General features: G+C 40.8%; 1 protein-coding gene across 1 annotated transcript in view; it reads right to left on the bottom strand.

Annotated features, from left to right (window-relative positions):
- The window catches only part of adgrl3.1 (adhesion G protein-coupled receptor L3.1), a 125,230-nt gene that overhangs the window by 67,421 nt on the left and 40,198 nt on the right, over window positions 1–17,611 (bottom strand). Inside the window, exon 4 of the mRNA XM_080879702.1 lies at window positions 16,485–16,698. Coding sequence (XP_080735828.1) covers window positions 16,485–16,698 — 214 coding nt within the window. The remainder of the gene's footprint in view (window positions 1–16,484; window positions 16,699–17,611) is intronic.

Below are 17,611 nucleotides of genomic sequence, written 5' to 3'. Positions count from 1 at the left end.
CAATGGATACAGAAGTGCTGTGGCACAAGGACACTTCTGCGTTGAATGTATGTGGGTGTCTGTGTGTACCTGCACGAGTGTGTGAAGCACTGACGGCAATAACCTATACCTTTAAGATTATTTTGCCCCAGACTTTAGATAATTAATTCTAATTACCAGGGGGCCCTCTCCTCTGACACACAAAAAGTAAGTATTACTCACTCTTATTAACACAGGTTATGCAAGGCAGCACACGATGTAGTATATACCCTGTGTGTCTTTTAGGGTTTCTGCTTACAGGTGTGTATAAGAGCACCTGTGAAAATACATACATGACATTTACGTGTCAGTTTCACTGAACATTTCAAAGCTGCTCGTCACAACCACAAAAGATTTGCTGGTGCATATGTTATGATGATGCATGCATGTAATAACATAAAACACACACTTTATCTTTATCTTCCAAGTTTAAACGAGCTACAAAAGCACACGACTGAAACATATTTCTTATACAAGAATAGCAACAACAGACAAATGAGAAAAAGCTATTTTTAAAATGCTTTCATATTAATTAGCACAACTTCTCTTTCCCTCTGTGCACACCTGTCATACAGAAGACATTTACATTCAAAACATTCAGATTCTCCCATTGAGATATTTTTAATGAGCCTACAGAACCCCCCAAGTCACTTTTCCTACAATACCATTCAACAATTTGCATAATGAAATATTCATAGGAGCTAATTTTATTATTAGTTCAATATTCACATGTAACACAGAGAACTAATGTAGCCTAGAAAGAACTAACTGCCTTAATTTTTTTAGCTCGGCGTCTCTCGCTGACCAGCGTGTCTCAGATCACGTGAGGGTTTATTGGAATTTGTGATGGTTTCAAAGTCTTTGTGTTGTGAAGTCTGTCATAATCTAACAATACCCACCCATCTTCTCTCCCTCCTCTCTTTTTTCTCGCCTCTGTGCTTTTTAATTTCTTGCCCTGGTACCTTCATCATCGGTCACCTGTCATCAGTGCGAGCTGTGGGCTGAGGGGGGGGGGGGGGGGGGGCAGGGGACACAAAACTGACACAGTGCCACAACTTTGCTCACAGCACCCACCAAAGGTCACGAATGGCTGGCACTCACTGGTGAATCAGAGCACAAAACTCCCTTTAACGACCTCACATAACTTTCTAAAGTTAAAAAAAACAACCAACAACTAGCCGCTAGTTATGATGTCTTCACACTGAAGAGACACAGTGGCTGAGAAAGCTCAATATAAGAAAAGAGATGGAGCCAGCCAGGAATTGCTGTGAATTTAAGCTTATTTGCTGAAAGCACAAATGAATAGCCAACTTTAATAGCTTCAAAAAGTCACAAAACGCATCTATCTTCTTATCACCTGGGCAACTTAGAGCTCGTGTCTGGAAATATTTGCGGTGCTAGAGATGTCAACTTGATGAATGTTTTTTTAGTTATGTTATGTTTCGAGTGTTTGCATGTGTTATCGTGGGCTGCGGCACTTTGAACTCTCCGATTCACTGAAGTGACAACCCGTCTGAAAAAAAAGGAGTAAAATATTCCCATAAATGTTTATGTTCCATGTCTAAGTCCTGTAAGATTTCCATATCTCACACGATGATTTACACATGGAAGTGACATCACCTTTGATCACCTGTAGAATTATTTTGTGCCAAAAAGTGCAAAAAAGGTGCCACTTTCATGAGTAAACCATAATATGAGACACAAATATTATAGAAAACACATAATAGCGAAAACATTAAAATCGAACAAGTTTTTTTTTCTGTTTCTTGTACATATTGTTAAAACTAACAACTGAAATCAATATATATATGTAATTTATTACACTATATAGTGTAATAAATTACATTAAATCATGTATGCCTGATCCAGGGAACACGGGCTGAAGAAAACAACAGATAAAAATGAGTTTAAGGAAAAACTGAGAGACATGTTAGGCTTTGCAGTAGCCATGGGTATAGGTAATTGTCAATATATTTCTGCTTCAGGTAAAAAAAAAATGGCTCAGGGCTCTCATGGCTGAATCATGAGCACTGAAGGTTATGGACTATTATTTTAAATAAAAGCTATCGAGCAAAGATTTGGCATAATCTTCTCTTGCGAGCTATATCTCTCTGCTATCACTCCTTCTTTCTCTGTCTATTTCTGTCTGCACTACCTTTTTTCTTCCTCCCCACACTCTCTAAGCCAAGATAATAAACCAATTTCTTTTTTCAGCCTTTGTCCTCATCCTTCCCGCCTAGGAATTATTCCTCACTGTTCCTCCTTCTTTGTCTCTCATTCCAACTGGCTGTTTTTTCCGTCTGTTTATCTGTCTTAAACCCACTTAGCTGCAGTTTCCTAAGTCACACCCAGATATATGTGGTAGGCCGCTTATTGCTGCTGCCGTTCTCTCTTTTTCTCTCCTCTCTCCCTGCTTAATACTTTTCTCATCCCCGCCTCCCTCAGGGCGTCATCTCCAGCCTCCCCCTGTTTCTCTCTCGATCCCTCCATCCTTAGTAAAGCCTCTGCTGACGTCACCGTTCTGTCTGAGCCAGTAGTCTGAGTCAGGTCCAAAAAAGACTCCCTTATGTTCTCAGTACCTCCATCTCATTCTTTATTTGTCAACATTACTCTCATTTCCTCACTGCCAACATGTTTATCCAGAAGCCTAACAAAACACGAGAACATCAGCAAAAATTTACAATTCCTGTCCTCTCTGCATTGTGACCCATGATTAATGGAGGAGATGCAGAACATGCGCACACACACACGCGCACCTTTAGAATTAATTTTTTTCCCAAACACCAAAATGGCTCTATATATTTTTTTCTCTGTGTTTTTCTTAGAGTTGGCAGAAAAGCTCCTTTTTTTAATTAGCATGACCACATCAAAACAAGGCAGTGGCCTGGATACCGCCTGGCCCGCTGGCTTTCTTCTTTGCAACGTGCAACACACACATGCACACGAACAAACTATTCACTAACAAAGCCGAGCTGTGGCAGGCAGGGAAAGAGAAAGCTGCTATGCTGCAGTGGGTGCTGCTGTTGTTCTTGTCTCTGATGTTTTTCACTTTGTTTGGCAGACCTCCCTTCACTCCATCTCTGTCTCTATCCCTCATATAACTGACTGATGATTTGATGAGGCTGACGCTGCCTGTTGGAGCGTGTGTGGGGTATGTTTATGCATATGTGCAGGCGCATGTATGTCTGTGAGCAGATGCAAAATGGAATAAATATTTGAGTGTTTGTCTGCGAGTGTGTGCGCGTTTGCGCGTGTGTGAGTGTGTGCGTGTGCTAGAATGCAGATGTGTTGAAGAGCTATATAATTACAGAACAAGAGAGAGCTGGGAACTAATCCTTGTGAGTTGAAAGAAGTGTCTGAGAGTGAGTGACGCATAAAGCTTCTCCAAAGTCCTCTGGAATCAGTGTTCGAATACAGTGAAACCACTCCAGAGCACTCTGTGAGTCATCTACAACTGTTTGTGAACATGCTTAACACACACAAACGTTCTGAATATCATTAATCTAAAAACCCCCCAAAAAAACCACTGAGCTTAAAAAAACAATTAAATGAACTTGAAGATACTTGAACTGGACTAATATAGACATACATGTATAGAAACTACTCATTTCTTTATGTTTTTCTAGGAAAATGGGAAATAGAAACTGACTTTCTACTATTCCAACAGTCTTGAAAGTTAATACTTTGTACGACCGCCTTTATTATTCAACACAGCCTGAAATTTCTTTGACAAGCGTTCTTGTAATTTCTTTAGCATTCGTTTTCCAGGTTCCTTGAAGGACCTTCCGAGCTCATATTGGGATGTTGGCTGCCTTTCGTTTCATTCTCTGTCAAGATGATTCTTCGCTGCTTCAGTAATGTTCTGGGAAAGCCAATCCGACTGTTCCACTGTGTGTTTTTCTATCCAGGTATGCTTTTACTGCATTGGAAGTGTGTTTGGGATCATTGTGATGCTGAAAAATGAAGTTGTTGCCAATCAGTTGCTTTCCAGATTGTATTTCATATCTGCATTCATGATTCAATCAGCTTTGACAAGATCCCCAACACCAATGGCTGAAATACAACTCCAAACCACGAGAAAGACTCCATCTTCTTTTACAGATGGCTGTAGACACTACTTGATCTTCTCCATACATATTGATGATATGAACCAGAAATTTCATATTTAGATTCTGCTCTCCACAAAACCTGTTGCTACTCATTTTCGTCCATTTCTTGTTTAAGCGTCTTTTCTTTTTGACCGCGTCACTTCCACTGAGACTATTTCTGAAGACCCTTCAGTGAACAGTCATTATTTTCCCTGTGTCTTAAGGATGTTTTCTCTTCTTTTTTTTTTGTTCTCCACTTGTTCAAATTCCTCATTTTTTTAAAGGCTGCACATCATGCTGAGATATGCCAGTTTTTCAGCTAAAAGCTCTTTGGGAATCACCTTGTTAGTTTAAAAATCTTATTTTATGCCCTTTTCTTAGACTCAGTTAAAGAAATGCAAATAAGTTTCTGGTCACCACTAATATTAGTGACAAAGTGACAATATATACCATTTAAAACTGCTTCTTTGCTAACTCGTTTGTTATGCGTAGACAACCCTGGTTAGTCGTTTGAGTTAGGTGCCTTTTTATGCTTGAATAATTCATAGGTCAGTGTTATGTGGCTTAACCAGTAAAGCACCCATTCCTCTGAAAATGGTCAGGTACAAGGATTAGGATTATTACAAGGAAGAGAATATTGGAAAGAGCCAAACATTCGCAAATAATGACGACATGTTACAGGTAATGTGTTTCTGAGGGACCATTTCAGGTTTAAGAGATCAGTAAGATGATAAGACTCATGTATCCCTTCATGCCTCTGGCTAAGGCACACATAATGCCAAAAGCTGGAGCTCTCACAGTGGATGTCTAAGTGTTAATGTAACATTTGTTTGCAGCTGTGTTGCCATCGTGGAAAAGTGCTCATTTGCAGCCACTTCAAAGCCATACAATTTTCTCAAAGAAAATAATACAGTAAGGTGGTGTATCTTAAGCTCTCAAAAGGACAATTAAGTGCCAAGAATAAAACATTTATGTGAGTTAGCAAAATATGACATAAACTCTTCTCTCTATCATCACATATTGAAAATGAATACCACTCAAAAGTGGTGGCTCAGGGAGGTTGGACATAGATAAGTCTCAAATGGATGATTCTGTGTCAGCATTGGCCTTGCAAGGTTCAGGGATTTAAAACAGGAGATGGTGTGTTAATGTAATTTCGACCCATTAAATGCAAAATTTAATAAAATTGGTAAAAATATCGCCGTTACCACCAGTACTGTGTTTCATCACAGTTGTTTACAGCACAGGGTGTGACTGGGTGCAGTACCTTTTTAAGGAGCAGGCTCTATTTCAGAAACTTTAATACGGCCTTTTTGTAGCATCCATTTGTCCCTAATGCAACTATAGACACAACTTGAACTCTCAGTGATGACACTAAAACTATTATATAATACAGAAAAAACTATTAAATAACGAGAACTATAAGTTATGTTAATTTCTAATTGTTTATATTTACATATTCTTGGAGGATTTTGCAACATGTTTCATAACTGCATTATTGAGCATCTTTCCTTCTTTCTTTTCACACCTGCAGAGGCACTGATGGTTTAGAATACTGAGACATCTCCTGGTAGATCTGCCTAGGAGTGCTGTGCAAAGCTTGAAGCATGCAACACGGACTCGTGGTCTGCATAATGTCACCATTTTATTTTTGTCAGCTTGTTCACCCACACTGTGACGTAACTTGCAGAAAGACTGGATTTCTTTTTTTTTTTCCTTTTTTGACAGCTGGACAGCTACACAAACCCAGAATCAGGCAGTTAGTGGATTCAATGATAGAAGAGTCTGATATGGCTCAACACAAAAATATAGACAAAAATATAGAAATCTACCAAGAATGGTCCAGTTCCTGTTGCAAAGGAAGCGGCATTTTGTTCTTAAATACCCCATCAAATTTATCTATTGCTATGATTTGTAACACTGGTTACTGTTGCAATAAATCACATACATTTTGTGAGCTTTTAAAATATAAAGAAATTCAACTGAAATCTACAAAGTAGCAAAAATTAACCAGTGTGAGTTGAGCATTCTTGTGTTTGTGAAAGTAAGGGGGGGGAGCCCAGAAGATGATTTCAGAGTGCTCTTCATCTCCTGTGCGAGTTCAGGAAAACCCATTTGACAGCAGATAGAGCCCATTCACTATATCTCACAACAGGATAAAAACCTGTTAGGCTGACCACTCACTCTGCCCCCCTCACACATCACATATGAGATTCCTCTTCTACTGGCCTCATTTCTACTTTATTAGCTCCCTGATGTGGTTATACACACATACACAGGCCTGTTTGGAGATGGACAAATGGAGTGATGGGAAAGGATGCCTAAAAGGACAAACACAAAAGGCAGGACGTGTGGAGGGGTGCACAGGAAATGTGATTTAATATATAATTGAAAAATGATGCTAGTGTGGTGAGTGACAGAGGTAAGGGAGCAAAAGAAGGCGCCTATATATGTGTTAGTGCAAGCCTGAGCACATGTGTACCATGGGGTATCGTGAAGCAGATGCAGCACATCCTCTGCCAGCCCCACCACACCACACTTATGAAGAAATGACAGATCTGCCTCTCTCTTTGTCTCTCTCCCACACACATAGACACAAACATTCCTCGGCAGTCCCCGAATGTGTTTCTGTCAGCTCTCGAACAGCCTGTCAAACAAGCCACAGGTAAAATTACGTTGTTTTCCCTACTGGGAAAAAACTTTGAAATGTGCTACATTATTAATATTTGGTTGGAGGATGCCACTCTCTCCTGTTTTCTCCTATATCTGTGTGTCATGTGATATTTTTAACTTTACAATATTCAATGCACAGTATAATATGGGATGTTGTTATTACTGTATGCTGTATGTGTGTAGCTCCTGTAAATGCAAAGCACCGGCTCGTTTACCTGTCATTCTCATCCATGCACAATAAGATATAATATGAAATGTATCCTGATAAAAAATGATAATCTAATTTTAAGTATTATAGACTTTATTTACACATAATATTATATACTTCCACCAGATAAACCTCTTCTTATCTTAGAAACAGGTTTTGTTCCTAAAAATTAAACCTAATTTAAATTTCAGCTCACTTAGTACCGTTTTAATTTACGCCCCTTGAGCAGTTATGATCTTAGGAAGATTAGATATTAACTCTGCCATTTAAAAACAGCATGCACTTGGATTTGCAAATTTGAGTTTTTTGTACCACTTAAGGAGAATGAAAGCAGATAACTGTGTTGTTTGCATAAAAAATAAATGCAGCATTTGATAAGTATCACAAAGATCAAGAAGAGCAGTGGTCCTAACATCGACCCCTGGGACACGCCTCTTTGATACGGGAAGAAAAGAGGAAGAAGATCCAGCAAAGTGGGCCTACTGTGTTCTATCTGACAAGTAATTTTAAAATTTCTTATATGTCAGAAAAAAAGAAATGAGTATAATTCCAAGTGGAACGAGACCGAATGTGTAATGCATGTTAATTCATTGTTTAGAAGTGGCCTAGTTTGGGAGTGTATGATATATGTTATGTGTGTGGATAACTAATGATTATTACAACTAAAAGACTGTTTAATAATAATAGTAATGATGACAATGTATGTCTTATCATAAACAGAGGCAAACAAACCCTTTTACCCTTCTAGCTTCTGAGCAGGCTGCCTGCCAAGTATAGTTTTTGAGCTCCACCGTCTCTCCTTTCCTCTTCCACCGGTAGCCATGGCAACTTCCACGTCGTCCGATTCCAGGACACACTCGGAGAGTCTTTCTCCTGATTCCACCTAGTAACATTCCTTAGCTGATATCCCTATGTCTCTCCCAACCTTGCATCTCTCTAAATTTAAATGTGACACCTCCAACTCCAACACATTTTAATCCAAACCACCTGCTTACACGAACCCCAAATCCTCCTAAAAGCTAAAAGATGAGCGTGTTTCAGACAGATGTGCTGTCTTCTTGATTGGTGAGACGCAGAGGAGCGTGCAAGACACCATCACCATCAAGACGACCGAGCAATGCTACATCAAGTAACTGACTAGTATAATTTAGTCAGCCTCACCTCATAAAAAAATATGGGATGCTGTGCTTGTGCAGGGGAGACGAGGGCTGTTCCTTGTGTCCTGGTTTGGATTTGTGCTTCACTGTCAGCGTCAAAGTATCGAGTCAGTCAGGTAGTCAGTCAATGTCTACAGCACGCCAGCATGTCTGAGGCACTGATTCACGTGCCGTGCTACTCTCTGGATGTGTCAGACTTTGTGTGCATGTGTGGAAGAGAGAAAAAGAGAAAGCGTGTGGTGTCTCAGGCCGTTCTCAGGCAGCCATGCAGCTTTGGTGCTCAGTGAAGCATGATAACGAAGGTTAGCAGAGCTATGGTGAAAGGAGAACAGGGTCAGATGGTGGAGACTTTGACATGTGGAAATACAGAGGTTTTGGGAAAAGAGAACAGTTGTCAGTTTGGGTGAAAGTATATTTGCGAGGGTAGACGGAGAGGAATATATAAAGAACAATAGAAAGAACAAGATCATTGTTAAGATTATAAAAGACCCCGTGTGTTCATTCCTGTCACATATCTGAGGGAAAGTTTCTGTCAGTGTTTCAGTGTGCCAGAATCAGTCAGTCTTTAAGTACGACTTTTCCTATTCGTCTATCTGTGTTTGCGTGTGCGTACGTATGTGTGTGGGTCCTAATTACCACACTGAGCAAGGGTGACAGTTGGGCCCCCAGGGTGCCGCAGGGCATCTCCTGTAGCCGTGGCGACTATGTTAGGGTGGTAGCACAAGCACAGACACTTTCATACACCAACATGCACACACACACATACACATTAAGTAGGACATTTCCAGATATGACCTCATTCAGTGGGAAGCAGGGTACAGTTAATGGAGGGAGGAGAGAAGAAGAGTGAACAGATTGAGACAGAGCAAGTCAGAGATAGATATCATAACAAGATATAATTGTTAATATCCTGGTGAGTCCACCTCTGCAAGAAATCTCACACCCAGAGAAGAAACACAGTCACAGTCTCAGTTTCTGTGGTGAAAAACTTCAATTTAGCATATTGTTTTTGGAGTTGGAATCACTGGGCTTTAGATTAATGTAATGTTTGGAGCATTTATTTATCTGCCCCTCTGTCACTATCTGTTCCAGCTCTCTCTTCTTATCCTTCAGCTTTTACAGAGATGGATTATATTCAAATGGAGAAGTAACATGACGTGCAGGTATGCCTGGAAAAAAGTGCCAGACTGCATGGCATAGTTTGCTGGTTAGAGAGTCTGAGACTGCAGCACACAGCTAACACTAGACTGCAGTCTGCGATTCAAGTGGTTTTCTATAATTCAGAGAGTCAAAGGAAAAGAACTTCAGAGGCTGCTTTAGAGTCTCCCACGTGTGTAGTTCAAGCTTGCTAGTGCATGCTCAATAACACATACGGACTCGTATGCAAATGCATACAGCTAAAGATGAACACACTCAGACATGTTCACACACAACCACATATTCAGTACATATGCACACAAATACATTCACATGCTACACTACTAGCCTGGAGCTTTGAAGGCTTAGATGCAGTTCTAAAGAGAAGGAGAAGTTGAGCAGGCTTAAGAACTAAGAAGAAACTCTCTATTTCTTTCTGAGCGCAGTATGTGTGTGGGCAAGAGAGAGTGTGAGTATGCATTTAACAGCTGCCACGTGCTTTCACATATGCATGTGCGTGCCTTCATCTGCATGTTAGTACGCAGTGGTGGTGTTAATATGTGTTTTTACAGCCATAGTGCACCTAGAATCTTTGGGGACACACTGAAGGATTCATCTGGAGACCTGGGTTGTCACTCTGGCCGTCAACCCCTAGCATCCTGGTTCAAAACAGGGACAAAATATAGAATTCACTATAAAAGACAGGAAACATGTAACCTATAAGGCTTTGCATTTTAGCCTCAACCTCATCTCTCCCCAGAGTTGAGGAAAGAAAAAAGCAAATGGAAAAACAGGAAAGCCAATGAAAGCTAAAACAGATGGTAAGTGAGAAAGGAAGAGTGACAGTGAGGGTGGGAAACAGGGGGTGAGAAGCAATTTGAGGAATGAGGAAATACCAAGAATGGAGTGACAAAAATTGAGATATCAAGAGGGTGACAGATGGGAGAATAATAAATGAAGCATGTTGTTATTTAACACATCCAAAAGAGACGGGGAACAGAGGAGAAGGGAGAACAACTCCCCACCCTTGTCTCTCTTGTCAAAGTGCCTTCCCTTTGTGTTGAGAGGCGTCTTCAATAGGCATGGAAAGGGAGAGAAAACGAGAGCAATCGAGAAAAAGAGAGGTGAGAGCGGGAAAAAAAGGCTGAAGGGCCAACAAGGTGACAAGGTGGGAAAGGTGGTATGGAGGTATCGAGGGAAAGCCTGTTTGAAGTCCAGAAGTAATTTTCTATCACGATAGCTGTGGCAGAGGCAACAAAACAGAGTTTGTGTGGCCGTGTGTAACGTCCACACATTCTTCACACTATCGACACTTGCAGCCTCAAGTGCGCGAATGCATGTGTGTGAGATTAAGAGGGAAAATCTGAGAGAATGTGCTGAAAGGTACTTGGTCCAATTCTGTAGCATCTCCAGAGAACTCATCAAGTCATTTTTATGTGAATAAATCACTATCCCTGAAGGCACTTCGGCATTTTGGCTCGCAGCTCTCTCCCGGTGTAGAACTGCACACTCAACCATCAAATGTCTCCTCATATAAGTCACTTGTGACAGATATGCATGCAACCCAGCCACACCCTAGCACTAACCGGTACTGTGAAATTCATCCTGACATTTAGGAAAATAAGTATGAAGTGCAGTGCCAGTGGGGTGAGTCTAACAAAGAATGAAAAATTGAATTATACTCACAATGCCTTAATTTAATATCAAAGGTAAAACCTAAAAAAAGAAATAATTAAGCTGCAGAGACCTTAAAACAAAGGATTTTCAGTAGTCGTTTTCAAATAAAGGTGCCTCTGTTCAAACCCTGATAAAACAGAGTGAGTCACTGAACTGAGGCCACTGTATCACTAAAACAGATTAAGCGTAACTTTCATGGCCACGGCTTCGTTTCCCCTTCAACCCAGTGTATCCCAATGGGGAGATAATCTGGGAAATGCAGCGGTATCAGGTCCTTTCTAGGTTGCCTGAGAAGCCTTGTGAGACCCTCTGGAGATATGAGGCTTTGATATCAAGACCAATTATGTGGTATAGGCGCACACATCCACGCACACAAACATTAGCACACACACACACACATGCACACATTCACAAACACATACACACACTCATACATACACACTCATTGGCCTTGGAGAGTGGTGGAGAGGAAAACAAAGAGAGAATGTGATACTGAGGAAACACTGGGCAGGCGGAACATGCTCTGATTTTATCAGCCAGTTGAGCAGAGCTTGAAAGCCAGAGACGATACAGACATAGAGGCAATGAGAGAGTGGAAACAAGACAGGCTGAAACAGACTGAAGAAAATGGATGTGAGAGTATGGGAAGAGTTGAAAGTATATACATACACACATCCCCGGTCAAACTCGAAATTGAAGCCTTCAATGCCCGTTAACATGCAAAAACACATACAACGAACATGTGCATGAGCACACATTAAAAGATTCACTGTCAGCATTTATGCCAAACATGGACACACTGTATGCAAGAGCATATCCGAGCTTTGCAGAGTATTGTGCACGTAGACACAAAGGCTGACTCTTGGAACTCGCAAACCGTTCACCACAAATATATGTGATAAACAGTTGTTTCCGGTCTGAGTCACCTCCACAGAGAATCCCTCAAGATTAAGTATGGCCTCTGGCTCTGCTAATTGGAGCTTAAAGTCTGGTGTAGCCCCTGGGCAGTGTATGCTGTGTGTGGTAGAAGCCATGTGTGTGTGAGCGCGCTTCCGTATAAATTATGGATGGAAAGGGCTGTAGGAAAGTGGCCACACAAGCTTCAGCTGCCAGAGCGAGAAGAGAGACCAAGCTAGGCCAAAGCAGTCGCAATGAGAGCACCACCACATGACACAGACAGGTGGTTTGATAGAGAAACAGAGCAGGGAGACGGACGGGGAAAGATGACAGCAATATTGAGATGGAAAAAAGATGAGAGAAAATAATAGGACAGCAAGAAAGAGAACTGAAAGTGAGATTAACGCAGGACCTGGAAAATCCAGATACTAATGGTGACATTAATGAATTATTTATAGCCAGACATTCTCATTACAGAGCACGGTGCTTTCCCTTTATTGCTATTTTTGTCATGCTATCATTTGCCAACTAGCTTTAACTAACTACCTGCCAAATACAAAATATATGTAAAGTGCAGAGACCACAACAGCATTAAAAACCATTTCCGGTAAAATAAATCACAAGCTGGGTTCTCTTTTCTATTCTGCTACTCACCAAATAAATGTTAGGATAATCAGAGCAAAGTACCTGAACATGTTAGATGTTAACTAAAACAGCACTCACTCGTGTTAAGTATAGACTCAAGTGAGGAAAGGAGATATGAAAATCTATTATTATTATTATTTTGCAGCCCAAATATAAAATATTGTATTTTTCACAAACACAGGAAAAAGTGGAAAAATCAGTTGTTAAAATTTACAAAGTAAAGAAAATTTGCTGAAGCCTTAATTTGTGAGCTCCATGTATTATGACATAAAATGCTGTATGGCATAATATATCATTATAATGTTTTTTTTAAACGATCCATATATTACAGCCTATTGTTCAATGATAATTTTCCATGGAGCAGACGCTGAGATTGCTGTGTTCCTTTCAGCACCCTCAGAGGAGGAGGCAGGCACACCAGAGAGATGTGCAGGAGAAGTGTCACCTGAGTCACTTCCATTGTCTGATAAGACTACACTGGTTTCTATAAATAATCCGTCACAATTGTCCTTTTCCCCCATTACAGTTTAGCAGTTCTGTCATTTTATGCCTCTGTTGTTTGGTGTAAACTTCTTGAAAGTGGGTAAATTCATAGTTAATTCAGAACTTGATGTATATATAGTGTATTGTGGGAAAAAAAACACAAGGGGGGATTTCGAGCATGGTGTGGTGGATCATTTTCCTGCTGCAGAACCCAAGTGCGCTTAAGCTTGAGGTCAACAGCAGATTGCTGGACATTCTCCTTCAGGATGTTTTGGTAGAAGCAGAATTCATGCTTCCATTAACTGCAACAAATCTTCCAGGTCCGCACTACCACCACCATATTTTACTGTTGGTTAGGGCTGCCACGATTAGTCGACTAGTCACGATTACGTCGACTATCAAAATCGTCGACGACTGATTTAATAGTCGACGCGTCGTTTGAAGCTTTGTAAGATCCCAAAAGACGCAGGAATAAGTAGTAGGATTTAAGAGTGTAATAACGGACTGAAACAGAAGATGGCAGCACTGCATGTACAAGGATGCCAGCTGCCGTTAAACCCCGAAGAAGAAGTAGCTCTGTCCCAGAATTCATAGCGCAGCCCAGCTCAGTTTCCAATAACGGCAGGAGCTAGTTAGTTTTAATATTACTCTTATTATTCTTTCTGGGTCACAAAATAAACGTTTAACATATTTTCAGGCGAGAATGTAGCTGTGTAAACCTCAAATATCTGCTCAGTTTATCAAGACACCACATATTTTCAAAAGCGCTTCGACGTTTTCGGAGACGTCTGTTACCCACCAGCTCGATAGCTAGCCGGGGGCAAGGCTCACTAGAGCCCGTGAGAACACCGGACTCCCGGCAAATCGTTTTCAAACCCACCGCCGTCTTTCGCTACTCAGGTTAAACATATATAAGTCACTTAGATAACTTAAAAATGTTATTGTTTGGCTTTTTTTAGTATTTTATTTGTTCCTGAGTAAATCGGTTTGGCTGAGATTAAAGTTATAGTTTTTACACAGCTGAATAAACGTCAAGCAGACAACTGATTATCAGAAGTGTGAGATGCTGGAGAATATACTCCGGTGTCCTGTTATATTTTAGATAGCAAGGAGTTTATTAAACTTCACCGAAACAATCTGCAAATTTCATTAAAATTTAATAAACTATCATCTTAGCTTTATTTTTAGTTAGCACATACCTTAAACACTTCAAGCTGTAAGCTAATGATAGTTATACAAGAGCAGATGCAGGCTGGTGCGATAAGCTGTACATTTTACGTCCAATGGATGCACGATCTGATTAGTCGACTAATCGTAAAAATAATCGGTGACTAGTCGACTATCAAGATAATCGTTTGTGGGAGCCCTACTGTTGGTGCGAACTTCCTTTTCTGACATGCTGTGTTAGTTTTATGCCACATGTAACGGGACTCAAACCTCCCAAAAAAGTTCCGCGTTTCTCTCTTCAGTCCACAGAGTATTTTCAAAGATGTCTTGGGGATCATTAAGATTTTTTCTGGCAAATGTGAGACAAGTCTTTGTGTGACTGTTTTCTCCTTGAACTCTCCAATGGGGGGTATTTTTCCCAGTAACTTTCTTATTGTTGAATAATAAACTCTGACCTTTTGTGACCTCTTGGATGAGTCGTCGCTGCGCTTTGGGGGTCTTTTTGGTTGACCAGCGACTCCTGGGAACCACTGTTCCATATTTTCGCCATTTGTGGATAATGGCTCTCACTGTGGTTTGCTGGAGTCCCAAAGCCTTCAAAATTGCTTGGTAACCCTTTCCAGATTGATAGATGTCAGTGACTTTGTTTCTCATCTCTTTCAATTGTGACATGTTGTGCTGCATTTCTCAGTCTGCTTCAGTTTGTCAGACAGGTTCTGTTTAAGTGATTACAGGCAGTAATCAGGCCTTAAAGTGGGAGGGAAACTTAGCGTTGTAAAAGACATGGTTAATCACAGTTTATTCATGATTTAACAAGGTGGGGGCAATCAAGTTTTCACACAGGGCCATACCCCTAATGATAAAGCCCTTGATTTAAAAACTGCATTTTGTGTTTACTTTTGTTATCTTTGTGTAGGGATGGGTACCGGTTCTGACATAAACGGTAGTAACCAGACCGAAAAGCAGCGCACATTTTGGTGCTTTATTTCGGTGCTTTTTTTTCCTGAGATGACATACACTTTGAATTCTAGCCAATCATTTTACGTTTCCGAGGATAGTAGGCGGGTCCAGGTATGTACGTTCTTTTAGAGCAGAGCTACAGATTAAAAATGCCCAAGGCAAAGCGGTCAAAAGTCTGGCTGTACTTTACAGCAAAATATGCAAACTCAGCAGCCTGCAACAAGTGCTTTAAGCTGATACTGTGATACTGTCAAAGGAGGTAACACCTGAAATCCGATGAAACACCTGGCGACGCATAGCGGGGGGTTTTTAAAGCCGAGAAATGCGCCATATTTGATAGCTTGCTGCGAGACCTCACATCGAGCACATCTACTGCGGGTGGGTTGCCTGTTATCGGACCTGGAGTTAGCAACATCCCCCAAGAACCCGAAGAGGAGAGTGCTGGCCCCTAGCCCTGCCAGTGTAGCAGAAATGATGACGGATGATGATGGCAGCAGCAGCAGCCGTTCTTCTCTGCGTGAGTAGCTTAATGTTGTTCGTGTGTAATTTACGTTGAGTAGGCTAACCACGTTATTACATTAATGCATGTAAGGTGAACTAGCAAACACCGTCGTAGTTACATGCGGCTGCCTTCTTGTTTGATGGCAGATACTCCCTTCAACCTGGCCAAAAAGGCTAAAATGACCAAAGAATAAGTGGAAAACAGTTAAACATGAGAGGTTTTTGGACAAAGTTTGTGTTTTTTCCATTGTTTAAGCACTGCTTCCAGCCAAGAGTGATACCATATATGCCCTATAGCTGCAGAAAAGGCTAACATTGTTATCTTTTTACAAAAAAAAACAGCTGAACATGAGAGGTTTTCAGACCAATTTTGTGTTCTCCATTCTTTAAGCACCGGTTTGAGCACCGGTTTGAGCACCGTTTAAGCACCGGCACCGTTTCAAAAGTACCGGTTTGGCACCGGTATCGGATAAAACCTAAACGATACCCATCCCTATCTTTGTGTAATATTTACATTTGTTGATCTGATGATCTGAAACATTTAAGTGTGACAAACATATAAAAAATCGAAAATCAGGAAGGGGGCAAAGACTTTTTCATACCACTGTACTTAATGAGGATCAATACACCTACTAAAGATAGGATCTCTGGGGTTTAGAGTAAGTAAAGCAATTCAGACTGTTCCTGTCTTGGCTCTGTCTTTGTGCCATGAGTCAGCCTTCAACACGCACCAAAAGGATACCATGGGACAAACTTAATTAACAAAGCAACACAAAGAATTAATTATGTTCACTGTGGTTGTCAGTTTTGGTTTTACAGTTCTTAGAAAATGACACATCACACATTCACTCAAACACGTACATACAAACTGACCTGAGTGACATGATCTTGTATGCATCAGGCAGGTAGCACCGCGTGTTTTCCATCTGGACGGGGTCCGAGTCGCAGATCTTGTCATCAGTGCGGCCGTAGTTGGCACTTTCAATCATGATGACATCTGTGCCTGGGCAGCGTAACTCAATGGGGTAGGACTCACAGGACAGCTCCCTGCGGACTACTGCCATGGGGATGGGGGCACGGCCATAAACTGGACAGAAAGACATATGTATTGATATTAAGTCTTTGTTTGGTGAAATACTCCAGACGTTTTGGTAGAGCCATCTTTAATTTACTTGGACTGCAAGGCCTGAATTATTCAAGAATAGGCTGTGTTCAACTGAAATTGCATTTGTACCCTTCTCATATAGACGTAATTATTCAGACTATATGAAAACAATAGCATAACAAAAGACTTCTTATAAGGGCACGTCCACTGTCGCGAGTGAACTGACTTGGTAATTAGTGCTTTGCAGTTAGCAGTATTGGACATCATTCTAGATAGAGAGTAATTGCCTGGCAATTTCAACAGATATTTAGTGCTGCAGATAATATTCAAAGATGGCAATGCCTAATTATTCTCACAAGTTGCAAATGTGATGCAAACATCCACTACGACTGTACTGTAATAGGGAACATGTCATTAATTTCAATGAGTCTGAAGTTACTGAACATTCCTGATATTTTTTTTACTTCACTGGCGGACGCTTTTGTGCCACACAACTCCCTTTCATCTAAAAACAAAATGAGCAAAAATCAGAAGAAAGGCAAACTCTTCTCATCAAAAGTATTCTTAACAGTGTCATGATTTTGGATTCTTCTTGTTATCGCGATTCCATCACTTCTTTTATTTTAATCCTTGCTTCCTGTGGATTCCAGTTAGTCCCCGCCAGCCAGCCCCCCAATGCCACACAAATAGTTTAAAAAAAGTTTTCTCCTTGCTCATAAGCATTTGGACTTTTCTCCCCTTTCTCTCATTCTTTATTTTCATGTCCTGCCAAAACACCTTATACATACCTCCATGTGACTGAAGCTATTACATAGAAGTGCAGTGACAATAATGGTGTGGTTCTGGGTGTTTGTGTCGCATGGATTATTCTTCTGAGGTGCTCAATTGTATTGCC

This window comes from Rhamphochromis sp. 'chilingali', assembly GCF_963969265.1.
Source record: "Rhamphochromis sp. 'chilingali' genome assembly, chromosome: 4".
Lineage (NCBI taxonomy): Eukaryota > Metazoa > Chordata > Actinopteri > Cichliformes > Cichlidae > Rhamphochromis > Rhamphochromis sp. 'chilingali'.
Note: the sequence above shows the minus strand (reverse complement) of the source record. Positions and strands in the feature narration are given on the sequence as shown.